This window comes from Salvelinus sp. IW2-2015, linkage group LG31 (genome assembly GCF_002910315.2).
Source record: "Salvelinus sp. IW2-2015 linkage group LG31, ASM291031v2, whole genome shotgun sequence".
In the NCBI taxonomy this organism is placed as follows: Eukaryota; Metazoa; Chordata; class Actinopteri; order Salmoniformes; family Salmonidae; genus Salvelinus; species Salvelinus sp. IW2-2015.
The window spans coordinates 17,255,813-17,279,895 of record NC_036870.1 but is presented as its reverse complement, the minus strand read 5'-3'; the positions used below and the strand labels follow the sequence as shown (position 1 = coordinate 17,279,895).

Sequence of the window (24,083 nt, the reverse complement as noted above, 5' to 3'; positions counted from 1 at the left end):
TATACCCTGACTCTGTTGCACAGAACGCAAGAGAAGTGACACAATTTCCCTAGTTAAAAGAAATTCATGTTAGCAGGCAATATTAACTAAATATGCAGGTTTAAAAATATATACTTGTGTATTGATTTTAAGAAAGGCGTTGATGTTTATGGTTAGGTACACATTGGTGCAACGACAGTGCTTTTTTCGTGAATGCGCTTGTTAAATCATCACCCGTTTGTCGAAGTAGGCTGTGATTCAATGATAAATTAACAGGCATCGCATCGATTATATGCAACGCAGGACAAGCTAGATTAACTAGTAATATCATCAACCATGTGTAGTTAACTAGTGATTATGTTAAGATTGATTGTTTTTTATAAGATACGTTTAATGCTAGCTAGCACCTTACCTTGGCTCCTTGCTGCACTCGCATAACAGGTAGTCAGCCTGCCACGCAGTCTCCTCGTGGAGTGCAATGTAATCGGCCATGATCGGGGTCCAAAAATGCAGATGACCTATTGTTATGAAAACTTGAAATCGGCCCTAATTAATCGCCCATTCCGATTATTCAGTCAACCTCTAGTATTTGGATGTGTGAGACTTGATATCAGAAGAGTTACAGGGTGTGAAAAGTGGTGGTGTCCCATCCTTTCAGGTTGTTGGCCTGAGGTAGGACTAAATAGATTTAAATAGTGGAGTAGGGTGATGTTATTTTTTTGTTAGTGTAGTGTTAGATTGGAGGGTATTTTTTTTAAATTAATTTTGTTATTTATTCAAGCAAAGTATTATGGAGTTGTACTCCAGTCTAGTAGGTGGCGGTAATGCAACATTTATTGGCTGCCAACCGCTGTTAAACCTCATCGAAGAAGAATTGGGCTAGAAATTAAAGCTTGACCTGGCAACCCTGCTGTGGAACTACTTCCTCTCAGTCCCAACATGCGCCATTGAAAATAAACGTAGCCGAAGTTTCACGGCATTCATTGTTCAAGTCCTTCTTATTTCTGTAATTTGTTGGTCAGGAAATAACAATGGAGACGATTTTAGAACAACAACGTCGCTACCATGAGGAGAAGGAAAGGCTGTTGGATGCCAAAACTAAGGAAATGATGCATAAGAAAACCACGGTATGAGTTGCATCAACGCTAATGCTATTTAATGCTAATGAAGACGTTCATTGATTAAAGCATTAAACAAAATCAGATAAGCTAACGTTATTTCTGGGAATAGTAGCTTATGTGTTATGATTTTGTTTATTTGTGGCTAACTTACCAGCTACAATTTCTGACAGCTATTGTATTCAGTTAGCTGCATTAGATATAAGGCTAGTTTGTTAGCTAGCGTTTGTTAACTGGTCCAGTTTCTGGCTTTGCCATCAAACGTTAGTTCATATTTATGGATTTTTCTTCTCAGTTACGCGAACAAATAAACTCAGACCATCGAACAAGAGCAATGTTGGATGTGAGTATTCTATGTGATATTGAAACATCACAACAGTAAATAACAAGTTGGACCTGTATTTTCATATTCACTTGTATTGTGGCTAATAGCCTACTTGTCAAGGACATGCATGATGTGACAGTATTTTTTTGATAACAAGCTTTGTCATCCTTTCAGAGATACATGGATGTGAGCTCAACTGTCAGGGAAGCATATGAAGACAAAGATGGGTAAGTGTGTGTATATGTAATGTGTTTGTGTTTCAAGCGCTCATGCATGATCAGCCTTGTTATGCAGAGTAAATCAGAGGTGTAATATTGTTGCTTTCTCTATCCACAGAATGAGGAAGGATGAACTGAACGCCATCTCAGGACCAAATGAGTTTGCAGAGTTCTACAACAGACTAAAACAGATCAAGGAGTTCCACAGGAAGCATCCTAATGAGGTCATCTTTTTTATCAGCTCCTTCCTGTCTGGCCTAGCTGTACACTGAATAAATCATCCCAGAAGTACACAGAGGGTACAAAACATTAAGAACACCGGCTCTTTCCATGACATACACATACATTGATGTCACTTTTTAAAACCCCTTCAGTCTGTGTAGATGAAGGGGAGGAGGCAGGTTAAAGAAGTATTTTTAAGCATTGAGACATGGCTTGTGTATGTGTGCCACTCAGAGGGTGAATGGGCAAGACAAAAGATTTAAGTGCCTTTGAACAGGGTATGGCAGTAGGTGCAGGGTGCACTGGTTTGTGTCAAAACTGCAACGCTACTGGGTTTTTCACGCGTAACAGTTTCCCGTTTGTATCAAGAATGGTCCACCAGCCAACTTGACACAACTGTGGGAAGCGTCGGCGTCCCTGTGGAACGCTTTTGACACCTTGGGGGGTTAATGTTTTGTACACTTTGTAGGGGGGTAGGTGTTTTTAATGTTTTGTACACTCGGTGTATATCTTCAAAAAAAAAAAAGTAGTTCCAGACACAGAGATATGTTTTTAAAGGGGCAACCTGAAGTTAAAACAATTACACCTACCCCGCCACTGTTTTGGTAAAATGCTGAGGGATGGGGCAGGAGAAATGTAACCACTCAAATTCATAGACAGAGCTAGGACTGACCATCCATGATATCAAAGTATAGTTTGAGATGTTTTGAGGCTATACACTAGTGTTTGTTAACAAATATGTTGTTTATAAAGAATAAAAAAAATAGAGTTGGGGTATTCAGTTGGGGTATGACAGTTGAACTAAGCACATGCGGCATTTATAAGTTATTCTTCCAGAATCAATCAATGGGTTTATGTAATTCATTTGAAAGTCCACAAATAGATACACCAATTGCACATTGCCCCTTTAAATAACTATTATATAATTCAATATGTCTCAGGATTCTATATGTCATTCTACAGTCCAGGTCCACGAAGGGGGGGGTAATTTGTCTTATTGCATGTTCCACAATAAATGTCTGAAACCAACTCTTGAACCGAAGTTTAGGTCAACCAACCTTCATCAGGGTTTAGCATGTCTGCTGCTCTGGCTCAATCTGTATGTTGCTGTTTCAGATCTGTGTGCCCATGTCTGTGGAGTTTGACGAGCTGGTCAAGGCTAGAGAGAACCCAACTGAAGAAACACAGAGTGAGCTTTCTACAGTATGGTGGTGGAATCATTGTCTCACACTGTGTAGGTGTTAATGTAATGATTTATGTGGTCTTTCCCCAGACATGGTGGAGTTCAGTGATGAGGAAGCTTACGGACGCTACCTGGATCTTCATGACTGCTATCGGAAGTTCATCAACCTGAAAGGGGCAGAGGTAAGCTGTCCACTCTTTGAACTCTAAATACTCTTCATCCTAGTCTAATGTAAAACTATACTAAAGCCTAACCTTCTGCCCTCTGTTTCAGAAACTGGAGTACATCAGCTACCTTTCCTCATTCGACCAGCTGTTTGATGTCTCCAAGGACAGAAAGAATGCTGAATACAAAAAGTAAGCATATTTAACAATTTGCTTTATTGTACAGACCTTTTCTTTGTGATTGCACTGTAAATGCACTAAATGTATTCCTATAGAATTGTAGTACCTTATATTCATTTGTTTGAAGTTCTCCTCTGCATGTTTTTCCATCAGGTTGTTTCACACCTGTGTTCGATGTTATACAGGTACTTAGAGATGCTACTGGAATACCTTCAGGACTACACAGAGAGAGTCAAACCTCTGCTGGACCAGAATGATCTCTACGGCAAGATCCTGGGAGAGTTTGAGAAGAAGTGGGAGATGGGGACCTTCCCTGGCTGGCCAGTGAGTGTCCAAGATGGGGAAGGGGACTACTATAGTGATGGTCTATATGGGAGTTTCAATTTTTTATTCTCTTCCTCTGTTATAGAAAGAGACGAGCAGTGCTCTGACCCACGCCGGAGCTCATCTAGACCTTTCTGCTTTCTCCTCTTGGGAGGAGTTGGCTTCCCTGGGTCTGGACAGGTTGAAGTCTGCCCTTATGGCCCTGGGCCTGAAATGTGGAGGGTAAGCAATAAGCATGCTCTTCTGTGGCTGGGAGGAGGTCTATGCACTTACATTAAACTTGGAATACTGTAATAACAGTTGTAATTAGACTAGGAGTATAGATCTACGGTGTACTGATGACTAATATTGGACTGGGTGACTGATGTAAGGTTGCTAAATGGGTGTATATGGCTAATTTGTATGTGACCCCACAGAACCCTGGAAGAGAGAGCTCAGAGGCTGTTTAGCACCAAAGGAAAATCCCTGGAATCTCTGGATCCCTCCTTGTTTGCCAAGAACCCYAAGTCCAAGGGACCCAAGAAGTATGTGATTGTCAGTTGAACATTTGCATGTTTTATGTTTTTCTGCACCTGATAGCATGTTCTAGCCGTGTTATTGACCATTCCAATCTCTCTGCAGAGACACAGAGCGTAACAAAGAAGTCGCCTTCCTGGAGTCTCAGGTTTATGAGTATGTGGAAATCTTGGGGGTAAGTAAAAGATGCCAAGGATGACTCCTTTATAGAACAAGAAGGCCTGCACACTGTTAAAGCTCCCAATTCACCGCTTTATTGACAACGCTTGCATCCGGTCACCTGACAAAATCCGTTTCTGATCGAAACGTTGTCAATAAAGTGGTGAATTGGGAGCTTTAACAGTGTGCAGGCCTTCTTGTTCTATACTTGTGTTCTTTATTAGCCCAGCACCTATGGTTTTTAGTCGTATTTAATGAATGTCTTTAGTTCTGAGTCCCGGTCATACAATAGGTGTGTGTTACTCACAATAACCACACAAACATCTGTTAACACTTCCATCTGATTGTCTATGGCCCTGTAGGAGCAGAGGCAGCTGACCCATGAGAACGTGCAGAGGAAGCAGGCCCGGACAGGAGAAGAGAGAGAGGAGGAAGAGGAGGAGCAGCTCAGTGAGAGTGAGAGTGAAGATGAGGACAACGAGATAATCTACAACCCCAAGAACCTGCCTCTCGGCTGGGATGGAAAGGTTTGGAGTTGGGCCCTGACATCAGACCTGTGTACTAGCTGTGTTAAAGCTCTGCAATACTAATGAAATACAAAATTGTTTTATTAATAATAGTGTTATTTATTCAGACTTCATTGTACAGCGGTTGCACGCCACCACGCTAACCTCGTTTTTAATTGTTGCACGCCACCACGCTAACCTCGTTTTTAATTGTTCTAGCCCATTCCATACTGGCTGTACAAACTCCATGGCCTGAACATCAACTATAACTGTGAGATCTGTGGAAACTACACGTACAGAGGACCCAAGGCCTTCCAGAGGCACTTTGCAGTACGTTCAGATTTCTGTTCAACATTATTCGTTGAATTATTTGCGTATTGTTATTACAATGTCATATTAGGTTATTACAGTGTTATATCAATGCCCTCCTTTCGTTTGTATATGTGCATAAGTGAAACTGCAGAGGATTCGATTTTAGAACGGGACTAATTCTGTTCTCAGCTGATAAGAGCATGTTGACCATGGTTAGTTAATATTACTGCTAGATAATATGTTGTCGCCTGTTGTCTCCTCCCCTTAGGAGTGGCGTCACGCCCATGGCATGCGCTGCCTGGGAATCCCCAACACGGCTCACTTTGCCAACGTCACCCAGATCGAGGACGCTGTCTCTCGTAAGTTGTTCTGTTACAGCCCTGATAGACGCTGAGGCAGATGACAAGTGAAAAGAATGAGTGTTGTTATTTGGGTTGAATAGAATAGTCATGTTAGAGAGAAGTGTTACCAGACCAATAAATATTTCCCGGTGTAGTTGGACATCCAGATTGCCCTCGCAAAAAGGTTTCTGACCGCAAGGGTCTTTCCTGGTTAAATAAATAATGAAAAATGACTGGTCATTCAGTCCAAGTTCTGGATAATAATAGTGTATTTTTAACCCAGTATGGTCAAAGCTGAAGTCACAGAAGGCATCAGAGCGGTGGCAACCAGATACAGAGGAGGAGTACGAGGACTCCAGTGGAAACGTGGTCAACAAGAAGACCTACGAGGACCTGAAGAGACAGGGTCTGCTGTAGAGAGGAGACCGACAAAGACTTGGAAACCTTGAAGCGCAACGTGATGCCCAACTCTTTTCTTCTTTTTCTGGCCTTTGACCCTTGACCTTTTCATTTTTAATTTACAAGTTGTGATGTTTTTATTCATTCCTTCCTTTGACAACCATTTTGAAATGAAACAGCCATTGATTCTAATAATAAATGAGTACTATTTGCCACCATTGTTATTTCTGAGTTGTAAGTTTTTTTTAGAAAGCAATTGTAATGTCTTAAGTTGTTTAAGGAGTCACCTGAACCACTGTCCATTCCCTTATGGGTGATTACACATTTTTGTATATCCAAGAACCCTCCCATTGTCAGGTGATGGACAGTCCCTTTAAAGGGAGTGTACTAGAGGGCAGTCTACAGATATCTTCACACTTGCTCACCGATTCCTCTGTTTGCCTGGTAAGGAAAATTCACCTTTATTTACTAATTCATACATTTCTTAAAACGTTGAAGATGCTTTCTCAGCTTAGCAGTATTTTTGGCATTAAACAAATAAGACACTTGTGCTGTATTTGAGTGAGCTGTTAATGATTTAAATATTGTTCTTTCATGTAGCATGAAAGATACTCAAGTCAATGCAAATTGACTTACAGTATCAGTTTGCCAATATGAGTACAGTTGAGGGAAGAAATGTCTGAATATTGCTAAAATAATGTTGGATTTGGTCTGTTTATCCATAATATACACCATCCAACAGTCATCGGAACTGGTCATATATAAACAGGGATATGGGTATGATGGTGTTTAATTGTTTACCACTAATTCACATGACCACATTACCAGTCTCCAGGCTGCACCCATTAAAAGTAATTGAGAGAGGAGATTCGCATTTCCTTAGGTGATGCGTTGAGATGGAAGTTCTGGCTCCTGGTCTTGGCTAAGTGTATCCTGAGGGGATCATAAAGCTACCACGGTGTGTTCTACGAGTACTCCTGGACCCCAGGGACAACACTAACTAGATGGATTTATAACGTGTTTAAATTGATGGAATATTCCTCTCATCAACATAACAATGCCCACGCCATCACATGACTGAGAATCTGAAACGTTCATTAATTAACACACCTGTTTGTATGGGCTATGTTTGTACTGGGACCCAGGCTACACTTTTGCAGGTTAATTCTCCACACATCTGCTGCTGGGGGAAGTAAGCTAAGAATGTTTTTGAAACAGGACTGCAGAGGTATCCTCATCACCTAATCAATAGTCCAGTAAATATCAGTTGGTTTTATACAAAAAAATGACAGAGCTGACCTTGATTAGCATTTTGATTTGACCATTTCAATGCAGGAGTCCTGGGTCTTTCCGGTCCTCAAAGGAGATATGTTGTATTTGTTCTTGGTAAGATTACGACATCTCTGATTTGTATTAGCTGATTATCCCTGATTGTTTTAATAGCTGAGAGATTTAATAAGCTTTGATTATAACTCATTGATTATTAATTCATTATCATTTAGTGCTTTTGAATCTAACCGTTAAGAAAACTGTGGGAGACCAACTCCCAACTTCCACAAATGACCCCAAGATGACTGAAGCTCAAACCACCCAACCCACCACAACCATCAGCAAACTGTATCCTATATGCACAACCAGGTCAAAGACTGAAAACAGCCAAACCATTCACACCACCACTGTCCCTCCAGGAAGAGACTACTACAATACAGAGCGCAACAAAGAAGTCTTCCCTACATCCCAGACTGGGGGAGAATACACCAGAGCTCAAGATTACATTACAAACATCTCTACACTCAAGACTGAGAGAAACGACACAGAAGATGATATTAACGTCACCCCTCCTTTCAAGAATGAGATAGTGAACTATAATGATGTCATACCAGCATCTCAGACCAATGGAAACCATACTCAAGATGAGGGCAAGGATGTTGATGACCAAGGCTCCATTGCCTCCGATATGACCCAAACTGAGAACTATAATTTCACCACAGAGCCTACCACTACAGCTACTGCAAGATCCACCATATCCACAATGGGAGGCATGACTGTAAATGCTGCTTTAACTGGGAAGAAGGTACTAGACATTTCTTGCAAATGAATGCAAAATGCTGAAAATTTTGGCAGAAATTTCAACTTTTCAACATGCATTATAAATTATAATTTGCTTTCCTTCACAGATGAGGTCTTGTAAAATATTTAGCTGCATCGGCATAACATGCTACAAACATATGAAGGCCATGGAGGAGTTGTGTGAGGAGGGTATGGACTTCTGTGAGGTAAGAAGAGACCCATTCCTGTTGTGGCTTTCTAACAAATGTCTTTACGATGCAATGTCAACTCAATGGGCTTGGTTATCAACATGTCAGTTCATCTGAATCTTAATTGTTCAAGGATGAAGTGTTGTTTTTGTTAATTATGATGATTCTTCTACTCCTGATGGTGATGATCACAATGATGATATTGATGATGATAAATACAACTTATACACCATCCCACAGCTCAAGAAAGCCTCAAGCCAGGTCACCTGGAATACATACGTGGCGGTGTGGAGTGCTGGATGCGCCAGAGACTGCAGACAGAGCACTAAGTGTGGTCCCTTCAGCTCGTACCAATGCCACAATGAGTGTTGTGTGGCTGGGTCTGTCTCCTGTCTCAGACTGGATGGTTCTCTCAACATGCCTGTCAACTCTGCCTGCTGTGGCCTGGGGAGTCTCTCCCTCCTGGCTCTGAGTGTAACCTCTCTACTGGGCAATCTACTCAACACTCGCTAATCTACTAACCTTCCTGTGACATTAGACTCACTTTAGAATACAGAGGGTTTAGTATGGATCGACTAAATGCATATTTCAGTTTTGTCATATCCACTGCTTGGGCATCATTAGTTCTTTCATGTTTTCTTCATCTGTGAATGCAAGCTCTCGTGAAAATAAAACAGTTTTCCAGCTTTATGTTGATCTTAAATAACACATCCCAACCTCTAGTGGATCCAGTCATGGGTTTGAGTGTGCTGTTCTTCTGTGGGCGTTACTGCCAGAGGATACATAGGCCTACAATGAACCCGCTATGGACCAATTACTGTTCACAATGATTTTAACTCAGACAATTAGACTCATACCTCAACTATGTTATGCCTCAACCATGTTGATCATTATATTTCTAGTTATTTCATCAAGATTGTATCACTGTCAGGTTTACAAAAATAGGTATTTCAGATGGTGTGCAGTGTAGCTTTGACTTAACCTCTAAAGCCAATTAGACTTGTGTTCAGCAATAATTACTCTTCACAAGATGGCGCTATAGCACAGTTATATCCAGGAGCTATAGCGTATACATGTATCTGCCAAAACAATAGAAACGGTTGAGTAAATAAGGGTTACAAAGTATGTTGAAAGCAGGTGCGATTCCTGAGTTAATTAAGCAATTAACATCCCATCTTACTTTGGGTCATGTATAAATTACTGGGCAGGCCATTATTTTGGCTACAATGGCTATGCCACCGGCCATAGGATGACAATGCCCACATCCACAGGGCACGAGTAGTCACTGAATGGTAGATGAGCATGAAAACGATGTAAACCATACGCCATGACCGTCTCAGTCATCAGATCTCAACCTCATGCCACCGTGCATTGAAATTGCTCTGGCTCGTGGTGGCCCATGTTGGTGTTTCCTTTATTTTGGCAGTTACCGGTCGTTTACTTCACGGATGAGTGAGTTGATTCTGGGCGGAAAGAGGAAGCTGGTTAAATAGGCTGCTAGGGTGACTACGATGTAGCAACACTGTAACAACGGAGGAATCGGGTTTGAAACAGAGTTAATTAACAAAGCGGAAGACATTTTATAAAGACAAACGACTTCCAGTAGTTATTTTTGACTGCATTTACGTGGTGAACTTTCAAAACTGTGAGTAGCTAGGGATTGTTATTGAAACGTGCCAACATATCTGTGCTGCGTCTGCTGAATCAGTGCTTCTCATAGCAACAAGTAAAATAGTTTTGATGATGGCCTAAACTCGCTGAGGAATGCCAAGATTGTAGTTGACTTTGTATTAGGCTACTGTAGTTTCAAACCGTTTAACCAATAGTCCGTTAATCTCATTAATCTCAACAAAATTAAATGCATTTGTAGCTGCTGTTGTGATAGCCTACTGTTACTTGCTACATTTTCTAACCCTCTACTTCTCCTTTCAATGGCAACCCAGTGAGTGTGACACCTTTGTTACCATGTATGAGGATGAATGAGACCATGCTCTTTGTGGAGGAAGAAGAGGTGGACAAGACAAATCAGCAGGTTGAAGAGGACAATGTCTCCAGGAAGATGGTTACTGTCGACTGGGACCAATGGGACAAGCTACTGCTGCCCTCTACACTGGACTCCGGTGTGCACAGTCTGGACACAGTGTATGACAGAACCACTGTGATGATTGAACAAGACCCAGTGGGTTCTAGAACTGACAATAAAGAGGAGGAAGAGGACCTGATGATGTACCTACATGAGGGATGTGAGACGGAGGGCCGTGGAGGCCTGGAAGACCACTGGCAGGCCATGTCACAGGGGTACATCCACCACACCATCTCCCAGGACCAGATCCAGTTTACCATCAACCCTGGTTCCACACCCATGCCCCGGCACATCCAGGGGGCCACCATCACACTGCACTCGGAGTGCCCAGATACCCACCACAGCGAGGTAAGCCTTGATATCCAAAGACCTGAAGACTTGTGTTAGCTCCTTGAGCTAATGCCTGGGCTTTGCCCCAGTGGGCTAATCCCTGGTTCAACCCCAGTCGGTCACATAAGCCTGTTTTGATATCTGAGCATGTTCTGTATTTATTTGGATATGTTGTCAGGAAAACTCACTCCTGGTATTCTGGTTGTGAGGAGGAGAGGCATCATTACTCATTCACATACAGGGCATTTGCAAAGTATTCAGACCCTTTGACTTTTTCCGAATGTTACGTTACAGCATTATTCTAAAATTGATTTATTTTTAAAAATCTACCCTTAATCTACACACAATATCCCATAATGACAAAGCAAATACTGTTTTTTATAAATTTTAGCAAATTTATAAAAAATAAATAACGGAAATMACATTTACATAAGTATTCCGACCCTTTACTCAGTACTTTGTTGAAGCATCTTTGACAGGGATTACAGTATTGAGTGTTCTTGCGTATGATGCTACAAGCTTGGCACACCTGTATTTGGGGAGTTTCTTCCATTCTTCTTTGCAGATCCTCTCAAGCTCTGTCAGGTTGGATGGGGAACGTTGCTGCACAGCTATTTTCATGTTTCTCCAGAGATGTTCGATTGTGATCAATTCCGGGCTCTGGCATTCAGATTCTTGTCCCGAAGCCACTGCTGCGTTGTCTTAGCTGTGTGCTTAGGTTCGTTGTCCTGTTGGAAGGTGAACCTTCGCCCCAGTCTGAGGTCCTGAGCACTCTAGAGAAGGTTTTCATCAATTATCTCGCTGTACTTTGCTCCGTTCATCTTTCCCTCACTCCTGACTAGTCTCTTAGTCCTTGCCGGTGAAAAACATCCCCACAGCATGATGCTGCCACTACCATGGTTCACCGTAGGGATGGTGCCAGGTTTCCTCCAGACGTGACACTTGGCATTCAGGCCAAAGAGTTCAATCTTGGTTTCATCAGACCAGAGAATCTTGTTTCTCATGGTTTGAGAGTCCTTTAGGTACCTTTTGGCAAACTCCAAGTGGGCTATCATGTGCCTTTTACTGAGGCGTGGCTTCCGTCTGTCCACTCTACCACAAAGGCCTGATTGGTAGAGTGCTGCAGAGATGGTTGTCCTTCTGGAAGGTTCTCCCATCTCCACAGAGGAACTCTGGAGCTCTGTCAGAGTGACGTTCGGGTTCTTGGTGTCACGTTCTGACCTTAGTTCCTTTTTTATGTCTTTATTTTGGTTGGTCAGGGTGTGAGTTGGGGTGGGCATTCTATGTTCTATATTCTATGTTTTGTTCTATGTGTTGTATTTCTGTGTTTGGCCTAGTATGGTTCCCAATCAGAGGCAGCTGTCAATCGTTGTCTCTGAGAATCATATTTAGGTAGCCTGTTCCCACCTGTGTTGGTGGGTAGTTGTTTCCTGTTTTGTGTTTGTTTTCACCATTCAGGACTGTTTCGGTTTTCTTTGTCATTCACTTTGTTATTTTTGTATTTTTTCGTGTTCTGTTATATTAAAGTAACATGGACACTTACCACTCTGCATTTTGGTCCGATCCTTCATATTCCTCATCTGAAGAAGAAGAAAATCGTGACAGAACTACCCACCACAAACGGACCAAGCAGCGTGGTAACAAGGAGCAGCGCGATCTGGAGAAATGGACATGGGAGGAGATATTGGACGGCAAGGGACCCTGGGCACAGGCTGGGGAATATCGCCGCCCCAAAGAAGAACTGGAGGCAGCTAAAGTTGAGCGGCGGCGATATGAGGTAAGGCAGCGCAACAGGCACGAGAGGCAGCCCCAAACCATTTTTTTTGGGGGGGGGGGGCACACAGGGAGATTGGTGGAGTCAGGCGATAGACCTGAGCCAACTCCCCGTGCTTACCGGAAGAAGCGCAGTACTGGTCAGGCATCGTGTTATGCGGTCAAACGCACGGTGTCGCCAGTACGCGCTCATAGCCCGGAGCGCTATAGGCCAGCCCCCCGCAAATGCCATGCGAGAGTGGGCATCCAGCCAGGACGTATTGTGCCGGCTCAGCGTGTTTGGTCTCCGGTACGCCATTTCGGCCCAGGGTATCCTGCGCCGGCTCTGCGTGCTGTGTCTCCGGGGCGCTGGGAGGGTGCAGTGCGCCCTATGCCTGCGCTCCGCTCGTGCCGGGCCAATGTGGGCATTGAGCCTAAGGGAGAGGTGCGAGTGGTATGCACCAGATCTCCAGTGCTCCCCCACAGCCCGGTTCAACCTGTGCCTGCACTCTGGAGGGTCTGGGCTAAAGTGGTCATCCAGCCTGAAGGAGTGGTGCCAAGGCTGCGCACCAGAGCTCCAGTGCTCCCCCACAGCCCGGTCCTTCCGGTGCCTCCTCCACGCACCAGGCCTCCTGTAAGTCTCCCCAGCCTGGTGGGTCCTGTGGCAGCCCCACGCACCCTGCTGTCTCTCCGTCTCCTCCCTCCAGGTTCTCTCTCCAGTCCGGAGCCGCCCGCCAGTCCGGAGCCGCCCGCCTGTCCGGCGTTGCCGGAGTCTCCCTCCTATTCGGGGCCCGCTGTAAGGGTTTCCAGTCCGGGGTCGGCGGCGTGGGTCGCCACTCCAGAAGAAAATCGTGACACTTGGTCACCTCCCTGACCAAGGCCCTTCTCCCCCAATTGCTCAACTTAGCCGGGCGGCCAGCTCTAGGAAAATACTTGGTGGTTCCAAACTTCTTCCATTTAAGAATGATGGAGGCCACCATGTTCTTGGGGACCTTCAATGCTGCAGAAGTGTTTTGGTACCCTCCCCAGATCTGTGCCTTGACACAATCCTGCCTCGGAGCTCTACGGACAATTCCTTCGACCTCATGGCTTGGTTTTTGCTCTGACATGCACTGTCAACTGTGGGACCTTATATAGACAGGTGTGTGCCTTTCCAAATCATGTCCAATTAATTGAATTTACTACAGGTGAACTCAAATCAAGTTGTAACATCTCAAGGATGATCAATGGAAACAGAATGCACCTGAGCTCAATTTAGATTCTCATAGCAAAGGTTCTGAATATTTATGTAAATAAGGTATTTCTGTTTTTTAAAATAAATTAGCAAAATTTTCTAAAAACATGTTTTTGCTTTGTCATTATGGGATATTTTGTGTAGATTGATGACTATATTTATTTATTTAATCCATCTTAGAATAAGGCTGTAACGTAACAAAATGTGGAAAAAGGGAAGGGGCTGAATACTTTCATAATGTACTGTATATTTTCTAATGTCCCGGTCATGATGTCCTGAAGGATGTTACAAGGTTATAGATAGGCAGAGAGCCATTTTGTAGTCTTCTTTGAAATTACACTGAGTCGAGAGTGTAGGCCTCAACCCTTAGGGCAAACATGACATGGGGTTGGTCAGGCTTACACATGATGATCATATGATGTGTATTCTCAGTCTGTGAATAACTGAGACAGACCCATTTCAGCATATCATATATACAGAAAAAAGGGTACCAAAAGGGTTCTTCGGCTGTCCCCATAGGAGAATACTTTTTGGTTCCAGGTAAACCCTTTTGTGAAAGGGTCGTTCATGGATCCCAAAAGGGTTCTACCTGGAACCAAAAAGGGCTATTCAAAGGGTTCTCCTATGGGAACAGCCAAAGCACCATTTTACTTTCTATATAGCGCCGTTCTAAGAGTGTATAACATGTGGAAGGGAGTAAGATGTCCCTGAGGTCATTCATTCGCATCATCATCACAGAGAAAATAAACCATGCTAGGTCAGCAGCAGCAGAACCATATTGTGTGAAGGCGACAAGCCAACTGTTATGATGAAGTCAGTGAGTGAGAGGAAGAGACAGGAGAGGAGATTGGTTTGGGGTGGTGAAATTGGTCCAGCCCGGGAGCTAGCTGTGAAGCTTCTGTTTTCCCTCATCATCATCATCAGCCTCTCTCCCATCCAGAACCACAGTGTCATTATATTCAAGGTCTCTGCAGATGTAAAGATGAGATGATTTTKTCATGCTTTACAGCCTCTTGGTTCTCTTTCTGTGAAGTTAATTAGTTCTCATTCATAAATGTGCACTTCAATCTTCTCATACAAACCAATACAGCTGATTCATTTCCAGACTTGATGTATAGTAATGTTTGTGAAGTGTTACATACCGGTACTAAAAACACTTCCTACATGTTAAACTTATGTTTATGCATATGGTGGTGTTCCATCTTGTTGACATAGTTTATATAACGACCACAACTCTCTGCCTGTCTGTTCTGCAGGTGAAGCGTTACCAGTGTCTATACGAGGACTGTACTCGTACCTACAGCACAGCAGGGAACCTTCGGACCCACCAGAAGAGACACAGAGGAGAATACACGTTTGTCTGCAACCAGTTGGGTTGTGACAAGGCCTTCCTTACCTCCTACAGTCTGAAGATCCACGTCCGCGTTCACACCAAGGAGAAGCCCTTCGAGTGTGACCAACAGGGCTGTGAGAAGGCCTACAACACACTGTACAGGTAAGGGTTAGATCAGTGTTTTCCCTACCATTGACTAGGTGGGGCAGATACCACAACCTAGCAGTTTTCTCCGCAACATCTATTTACCGGTAGTTCATATATTATTTACAGGCCCACTGGCACTGAAATTGTCAACTGAAGGAATCGCAGCCAAATTATTGTAGCGGATAGCCTTCCTGCCATGGGTCAAGACGTGTCACGTGATGATGTTTCATCAGTCATGAGTTGGGCACTCTCCTCACCCCCTGACCTCAAAGTTAATTTACACAGCTTAGTGGCCTTTGGTATGCTGACCCCAAGTCAAGCCACAACTCACAGTGACTATGTTGGTGTGTTGATCTGCAAACATCAGCCGTGTTTGTTTCTCTCTGTTGTGTTTGTGTTGATGTGCAGGCTGAAAGCCCACCAGAGACTGCACACAGGGAACACGTTTAACTGCGAGTCGGACGGATGCACCAAGTACTTCACCACTCTGAGTGACCTGAGGAAACACATCAGGACACACTCCAAGGAGAGGCCCTTCAGGTGAGCTCACAATGAATGGCTGAAGTATGCAGTGGGTTGAAAGGACTAATTCATGAACAAATGAATGCTTGCACAAATGAATGAATAAATGAGCATGGTTACATGCACACAATAATGTGATTATTCTAGGTAGTCAGGTTAATATGATAGTTTGATTAAAAAGTTACATCCATTGCAAGAAAAAAACGATTTCCCTACATGGACACCTCTGAAATCAGGCTACTGATGGGACTTTTGATAAATGCTGAAAATCACCAATCAAAATAAATGTTCTACCACAGTGACCATGTTATTTTTGAGAAGACTATTAGATTCTGAGTTCGGACATATAAAGTTTGTATGTGAAAACTATTTCTAAGATGCATACTTTAAGTTTTTCTGAACTCACTTCACTCGCACATATCAAATAAAGCACTGGAACATCGATTAAGCTGTTTACATTCCTAATAATTCTAAAGATTGCTCAGAAAACCAGGTGTTTTAATCGGCATATGCTTACTTTGATTATGGCCGATTTAAGATAAGCAGAGTAAAGTATTTACATGACTAATGTCATACTCTATCAGATATGAAGGTAAGACCCAGATGCAGACCACGTCGAATAAACAGTAGTTTAATAATCCAACAGGGGCAGACAATAGACAGGTCAAGGCAGGCAGTAGTCAGTAAACCAGAGGGGGGGCAACGGTACCGGGCGGCAGGCAGGCTCAGGGTAAGGCAGAGTGGTCAGGCAGGCGGACTCGGAGTCAGGACAGGCAAGGGTCAAAACCAGGAGGGCGAGAAAAGAGAGACTGGAAAAAGCAGGAGCTGAGACACAAAACGCTGGTTGACTTGAACAAACAATACGAACTGGCAACAGACAAACAGAAAACACAGGTATAAATACACGGGATAATGGGGCAGATGGGCGACATCTGGAGGGGGCTGGAGACAAGCACAAAGACAGGTGAAACAGATCAGGGTGTGACAATACTCGGCCATAATCGGTTTAATATTGCGTTATTAGTGTGCATGTAAACGTACTCAATGAACGCACAAATGAATAAACATAACTCGACTTAGTGTTGTTTTCTCCCCAGATGTGACCATCCTGGCTGTTACAAAGCGTTCACCTCTAGTGACCATCTCCAAACACACATCCTGGGACAAATAGGTGAAGGTGAGGTGGTGATACACAGCTAACTCCTTGAGCTCAAACCTTGTCTATTTTAAAATGAGACTAGAGAGTTGAAAACCCCTTTTTTCCGGAGTTGGAGATAAAACAATACGTTCTAGCACGTCTTTCTTTCCTCCCCGCTACGTTTTATTGAGTGTTCTTAATGGGGTATGGCTTCCTCTGCTGAGTCAGATTCTCAGACAGGTGTGTGTTGAAAACATCCAAGTTCATTTCAGCCCAGTAGATAGGCCTCAGCACTGCTCAGCTCCCCAGCTTCTTATTGGCCCATTTATTCTCGCAACGCCCTGTCAGCGAATCCTGATGAGCCTATTTATCCACATCCAACAGAGTGCTGAGATCACACACACACACACACACACACACAAAACAGTCCCAAAGATCCGAAGCCAGTCCATCTAGCACTCCAGACAGGCTCAAACAAACACTCATATATCTGTAGGATTTCAAAATACTTTTTGAACCCAGGTCTGATTGCTGCTGTTGTGGTGGAGCTATTAATACTGATGCTGTTGTGGTGGAGTTGTTAATACTGATGCTGTTGTGGTGGAGCTATTAATACTGCTGCTGTTGTGGTGGAGTTGTTAATACTACTGTTGGTGTGGTGGAGCTATTAATACTGCTGCTGTTGTGGTGGAGTTGTTAATACTACTGTTGGGTGGTTGGAGCGCTGTGGTAAGGTACTAGATGCTGTTTGTTGGTTGCAGTTGTTAAACTTAACTTGTTGTTGTGGTGGAGCTATTAGTACTGGCTGCTTGTTGTGGTGGGAGCTGTAAAACTGTAGCTGTTGTGGTGGAGTTTGTTAATACTACTGTTGGTGTGGTGGAGCTATTAATACTGATGCTGTTGTGGTGGAGCTATTAATACTACTGTTGGTGTGGTGGAGCTGTTAATACTACTGTTGTTGTGGTGGAAGCTGTTTAATACTACTGTTGTTGTGGTGGAGGTTGTAATACTGACGTTGGTGTTGGTGGGCTGTTAATACTACTGTTGGTGGTGGAGCTATTAATACTGCTCGCTGTTGTGGTGGAGGTTAGTCTACTGTTGTTGTGGTGGAGATTTAATACGCTGCTGTTGTGGTGGAGTATTAATACTGCTGCTGTGTGGTGGAGATATAAATACTGCTGCTGTTTGTGTGGAGATTAATACTCAGCTGCTTGTTTGGTGGAGTTATACTGCTGTGTTTGTGAGCTATTAATACTGCTGCTGTGTGGTGGAGCTATTAATACTACTGTTGGTGTGGTGGAGCTGTTAATACTACTGTTGTTGTGGTGGAGCTATTAACGCTGTTGTGGTGGAGCTTATTAGTACTGCTGTTGTTGTGTTGGAGCTATTAGACTACTGCTTGTGGTGGAGCTATTAGTCCACTGTTGTTGTGGTGAGCTATTAGTATGCTGTTGTTGGTGGTGGAGCTATTAATACTGTTGTTGTGGTGAGATATTAGTCCTACTGTTGTTGTGGTGGAGCTATTAATACTGCTGCTTGTGGTGGAGCTATTAGTACTACTGTGTTGTGGTGGAGCTATTAATACTGGGCTAGTTGTGTGTGGAGCTATTATACTACTGTTGTTGTGGTGGAGCTATTAATACTGCTGTTTGGTGGAGCTATTAGTACTGCTGTTGTTGTGGTGGAGCTATTAGTACTGGCTGCTGTTGTGGAGATATTAGTACGCTGTGTTGTGGACTATTAATACTGCTGCTGTTGTGTGGAGCTATTAGTACTGCTGTTGTTGGTGGTGGAGCTATTATACTCAGGTTGTGGTGGAGCTATTAGTTACGCTGTTGTTTTGGTGTGGAGCTATTATTACTGCTGTGTTGGGTGGAGCTATTAGTACTGCTCGTCTTGTGTGGGTGGGCTGAGTACTCTGTTGTTTGTTGGGCTATATATCTGCTGGCTTGGTTGTGGTGGAGCTATTATTACTCGTGGTGGAGCTTATAAGTACTGCCTGTTGCTGGTGGACGCTCATTAGTAGCCTAACTGTTTTGTGGTGGAGCATTAGTACTGCTGCTGTTTGTTGGTGGAAAGCATATCCGAGACTGACTCGTTTGTTAGTGGTGGAGCTTTTAGTATGCTGTTGTGTGGGGAAAGCTAATTAGTACACTGCACTGCCTCCGCTGTGGGGAGCTATTAGTATGCGCTTGTTGGGAGTATACGCTGCTGTTGTGGTGGAGCCTATTAGATACTGCTTTGTTGTGGTGGAGCTATTAGTACTCCGCTTGCTAGTCGTGGTGGAGCTGTTAATACTGATGCTGTTGTGGTGGATTGTTAATACTACTGTTGGTGTGGTTGGAGCTATTAATACTGATGCTGTTGTGGTGGAGCTATTAATACTTACTCGTTTAGTGGTGAGCTGTTAATTACTACTGTTGTTGTGGTGGAGCTGTTTAATACTACTGTTGTTGTGGTGGAGTTGTTAATACTACTGTTGGTGTGGTGGAGCTGTTAATGCACTACTGTTTTGGGGAGCTATAATACTCGCTGTGTTGTGGTGGAGCTATTATGCTCCTACTGTTGTTGTGGTGAGATATATTAATACTGCTGCTGTTGTGGTGGAGATATTAATTATACTGCTGTTGTGGTGGAGATATTAATACTGCTTCTGTTGGGTGGAGATATTAATACTGCTGCTGTTGTGGTGGAGATATTAATACTGCTGCTGTTGTGTGGAGCTATTAATACTGCCTGCTGTTGTGGTGGACAGCTATAAACTACTGTTGGTGTGTGGAGTGTAAATACTACTGTTGTGTGGTGGAGCATATTAATGCTTGTTGGGTGGAGCATTAGTACTGCTGTGTGGTGGAAGCTATTAGTACTACTGTTGTGGTGGAGCTATTATCCATACTTGTCTGTTGTGGTGGAGCTATTTAAGTTACTGGCTGTTTGTTGTGGTGGAGCTATTATACTGTTGTTGTGGTGGAGATATTAGTCCTACTGTGTTGTGGTGGAGCTATTAATACTGCTGTTGTGGTGGAGCTATTAGTACTACTGTTTTGTCTGTTGGGAGCTATTAATTACTGCTGTTGTGGTGGAGCTATTAGTACTACTGTTGTTGTGGTGGAGCTATTAATACTTGCTGTGTGTGTGGAGCTATTAGTACTGGCTGTTGTTGTGGTGGAGCTATTAGTACTGCTGCTGTTGTGGAGATATCAGAATGACTGTGGAGCTATAAATACTTGCTGCTGTTGTGGTGGATGCTATATTATACTGCTCGTTGTTGTGGTGGAGCTATTAATACTGACTGTTGTGGTGGAGCTATTAGTTACTGCTGTTTGTGGTGGAGCTATTATACTCACTTGCTGTTGTGGTGGAGCTATTAGTACTGCTGTTGTGTGGTGGAGCTATTTAGTAACCTGCTTGCTGCTGGTTGGTGGAAGCTATTTAGTAACTGTTGTGGTGGAGCTATTAGTACTGCTGTTGTGGTGGAGCCTATTAGTACTACTGTTGTTTGTGGTGTAGCTATAGTAGCTGCTGCTGTTGTGGTGGCCATGCATTCGTACTACTGTTGTGTGGTGGAGCTATTAGTACTGCGTTGTTGTGGGTATCTTAGTACTGCGCTGCAATGGACGGAGCTATTAGTACCCTGCTGACCTCGACTGTGGTGGATAGCTTATTTAGTACTGTCTGCTTCGTTGTGGTTGGAGCTATTAGTCACTGCCTGGTTGTTTGTGGTGGAGCTATTAGTACTGCTGCTGTTGTGGTGGAGCTATTAGTACTGCTGCTGTTGTGGTGGGTCTGTTAATGCTGCTGCTGTTTTTCATTTATTATTATTTTTATTTCACCTTTATTTAACCAGGTAGGCTAGTTGAGAATAAGTTCTCATTTACAACTGCGACCTGGCCAAGATAAAGCAAAGCAGTTCGACATGTACAACAACACAGAGTTACACATGGAATAAACAAACATACAGTCAAATAATACAGTAGAAAAAGTATATTTACAGTGTGTGCAAAGGAGGTAGGATAAGGGACGTAAGGCAATAAATAGGCCATGGTGGCGAAGTAATTACAATATAGCAATTAAACACTGGAATGGTAGATGTGCAGAAGATGAATGTGCAAGTAGAGATACTGGGGTGCAAAGGAGCAAGATAAATAAATACAGTATGGGGATGAGGGAATTGAATGGGCTATTTACAGATGGGCTATGTACAGGTGCAGTGATCTGTGAGCTGCTCTGACAGGTGGTGCTTAAAGCTAGTGAGGGAGATATGAGTCTCCAGCTTCAGTGATTTTTGCAGTTCGTTCCAGTCATTGGCAGCAGAGAACTGGAAGGGAAGGCAGCCAAAGGAAGAATTGGCTTTGGGGGTGACTAGTGAGATATACCTGCTGGAGCGTGTGCTACGGGTGGGTGCTGCTATGGTGACCAGTGAGCTGAGATAAGGCGAGGCTTTACCTAGCAAAGACTTGTAGATGACCTGGAGCCAGTGGGTTTGGCGACGAGTATGAGGCGAGGGCCAGCCAAAGAGAGCGTACAGGTCGCAGTGGTGGGTAGTATATGGGGCTTTGGTGACAAAACGGATGGCACTGTGATAGACTGCATCCAATTTGTTGAGTAGAGTGTTGGAGGCTATTTTGTAAATGACATGGCCGAAGTCGAGGATCGGTAGGATAGTCAGTTTTACGAGGGTATGTTTGGCAGCATGAGTGAAGGATGCTTTGTTGCGAAATAGGAAGCCAATTCTAGATTTCATTTTGGATTGGAGATGCTTAATGTGAATCTGGAAGGAAGAGTTTACAGTCTAACCAGACACCTAGGTATTTGTAGTTGTCCACATATTTTAAGTCAGAACCGTCCAGAGTAGTGATGCTGGACGGGTGGGCAGGTGCGGGCAGCCAGCTATCGGTTGAAAAGCATGCATTTAGTTTTACGTGCATTTAAGAGCAGTTGGAGGCCACGGAAGGATAGTTGTATGGCATTGGAGCTTGTCTGTAGGTTAGTTAACACAGAGTCCAAAGAAGGGCCAGAGGTATACAGAATGGTGTCATCTGCGTAGAGGTGGATCAGAGAATCACCAGCAGCAAAAGCGACATCATTGACTGTTGTGGTGGAGATATTAATACTGCTGTTGTGGTGGAGCTATTAATACTACTGTTGTTGTGGTGGAGCTATTAATACTGCTGTTGTTGTGGTGGAGCTATTAATACTGCTGTTGTGGTGGAGCTATTAATACTGATGCGTTTGGGGAGTATTAATACTTGCTGTTGTGTGGTGAAGCTATTAATCTGTTGCTTTGTGGTGAGCTATTGATAACTGCTGCTGTTTGGTGGAGTATTACTCTGCTGTTGTGGTGGAGATTAAATACTGCTGCTGTTGTGGTGGAGTATTAATACTGCTGCTTGTGGTGGAGATATTGATACCTGCTGTTGTGGTGGAGTATTAATACTGCTGCTGTGTGTGGGGAGTATTAATACTGCTGCTGTTGTGTGGAGCTATTATACTGCTGCTGTTGTGGTGGAGCTAATTAATACCTGTGTGTGTTGTGGTGGAGCTATTAATATTCTGTTGTGGTGGAGTATAATACTGCTAGCTGTATTGTGTGGGTTGATTAATACTGCTGTTTGTGTGTGGTGGACTATTAATACTCTGTTGTGGTGGAGCTATTAATACTGCTGCTTTGTGTGGTGGAGCTATTTGTACTGCTGCTGTTGTTGGTGGTGGAGCTATTAATGCTGTTTGTTTTGGTGGAGCTATTAATATGCTGCTGGTTGTGGTGGACTATTGTATACTGCTGCTGTGTTGTGGGTGGAGCTTTTATATGCTGACTGCTGTTGTGTGTGGAGCTGATTAATGCTCGATGTTTTGGTGGAGGCAGCTATTTAGAATGACTGCTGCTGTTTGTAATCGTGGTGGTGCTACTTTGTACTGCTGCTGCTGTTGTGGTGAGCTTAAATGCTGATGCTGCTGATGGGTGGAGGCAATTGAAGATACTGCTGTTGTTGTGGTGGAGCTATTAATACTGTCATGCTGTATGTGTTGGTGAAAGCTATTAATCTTCTGCATGTATGTTGCTATTGCCTGTGCTGTTGGAGTTATTAATTCTGCTGTGTTGTGGTGGAGTTATTAATAGCTGCTGTTGTGGTGGAAGCTATTATACTCGCTGCTGTGTGGTGGGAGCTATTAATCCTATGGTGCTAGTTGTGGTGGAGCTATTAAATACTCTGCATGGGCTATGGTGGAGCTATTTTATACCTGCTGCTGTTGTGGTGGAAGTTATATAATGCTTTATGCTTATTGCTGTTATGGTGGAGCTATGATACTGTGCTGTGTGGGTGAGCATTGATATTCTATGGTGCTACTGTTGTGTGGAGCTATTAGTGCCTGCTGCTGTTGTGGGTGGTATTTAACTGCGCTTTGTGGGGAGCTATTATCCTGCTGCTGTTGTTGGTGGAGTTATTAATACTGCTGCTGTTGTGGTGGAGCTATTATACTGCTGCTGTTGTGGTGGAGTTATTAATGCTGCTGTTGTGTGGAGTTATTAATACTGCTGCTATTGTGGTGGAGCTATGTAATACTGCTGCTGTTTGTGGTGGAGTATTAATACTGCTGCTTTGTGGTGGAGCTATTTTAAACTAGCTGCTTGTTGTGTGTGGCATTAATGCTTTTTGGTGAGCTATTAATAATGCTGCTGTTGTTGTGGTGGATTATTTTGTACACGACTCGCTGAGAACATCCGCCGACGCTGCCTCGTTACCCGCTCGTCGGCACGGCTATTAATAAATGAGAGCTGATGGCAGTTGTGGTGGAGCTACGTGTAAGTACAGCTGGGTTTGGTTGGAGCTCATTAAATACTGCGCGCAAGGCTGTCTGTTGTCGGATGGAATCATATGAATCATAGAGTACTAACTAAGATGGTAACTTGCTGTCGTTATGTAGGTGAGAGCAGTATTCAAATCGACGCTGATCGGAAGCTGGGGTTATGGTGGATGCATTAGATTACTGAGTTGCTGACTGTTGTTGTGTGGAGCTTATGATACCTCTGCTGTTGGTTGGTGTGAAAGCTACTTAATACTGGGTTGGCTCTGTGTTGTGGTGAGCTATGTAGTCGACTGGGCTCGCTGGTTAGTGGGTGGATTATTAATGACCGGCCTTAGGCTGTGTGGTGGAGTTATTAATAACTTATCGACTTGCTAGGTTGTGGTGGAGCTATTAGGTCCTCTGACTGCTGTGTGTGGGTGGAGCTATTAATAACTGGCAGCTTAGTGTTGTGGTGGAGTGTATTAAATACTGGCGGCATTGTGGTGGAAAGCTTTGTATTACTGCTTACGCGGCTGTTGTGGTTGGAGTTA

The 24,083-nt window shown here is 43.6% G+C and overlaps 3 protein-coding genes across 3 annotated transcripts in view; 2 read left to right on the top strand and 1 right to left on the bottom strand.

Annotated features, from left to right (window-relative positions):
- LOC111956086 (ubiquitin-conjugating enzyme E2 E1-like) overlaps positions 1-3,444 on the bottom strand; it is a 114,127-nt gene extending 110,683 nt beyond the window's left edge. The window contains exon 1 of the mRNA XM_070436350.1: positions 3,438-3,444. The gene's annotated coding sequence lies outside the window, so the exon portion shown is untranslated. The remainder of the gene's footprint in view (positions 1-3,437) is intronic.
- On the top strand, positions 893-6,166 carry LOC111956069 (splicing factor 3A subunit 3). The gene is made up of 15 exons (XM_023976489.2): positions 893-1,106; positions 1,393-1,440; positions 1,597-1,649; positions 1,759-1,864; positions 2,979-3,051; positions 3,136-3,227; positions 3,319-3,401; positions 3,575-3,713; positions 3,799-3,935; positions 4,130-4,237; positions 4,335-4,404; positions 4,751-4,915; positions 5,114-5,224; positions 5,475-5,565; positions 5,831-6,166. The coding sequence occupies exons 1-15, from the start codon at positions 1,011-1,013 to the stop codon at positions 5,962-5,964; spliced, it is 1,506 nt and encodes a 501-aa protein (XP_023832257.1). The 5' UTR covers positions 893-1,010; the 3' UTR covers positions 5,965-6,166.
- Positions 6,167-9,477: 3,311 nt separating this feature from the next.
- Positions 9,478-24,083, top strand: part of LOC111956169 (metal regulatory transcription factor 1-like) — a 29,174-nt gene continuing 14,568 nt past the window's right edge. The window contains exons 1-5 of the mRNA XM_023976619.2: positions 9,478-9,849; positions 10,148-10,635; positions 14,860-15,098; positions 15,492-15,623; positions 16,703-16,782. Of these exons, the coding sequence (XP_023832387.1) occupies positions 10,174-10,635; positions 14,860-15,098; positions 15,492-15,623; positions 16,703-16,782 (913 nt within the window). The 5' untranslated portion in view covers positions 9,478-9,849; positions 10,148-10,173. The remainder of the gene's footprint in view (positions 9,850-10,147; positions 10,636-14,859; positions 15,099-15,491; positions 15,624-16,702; positions 16,783-24,083) is intronic.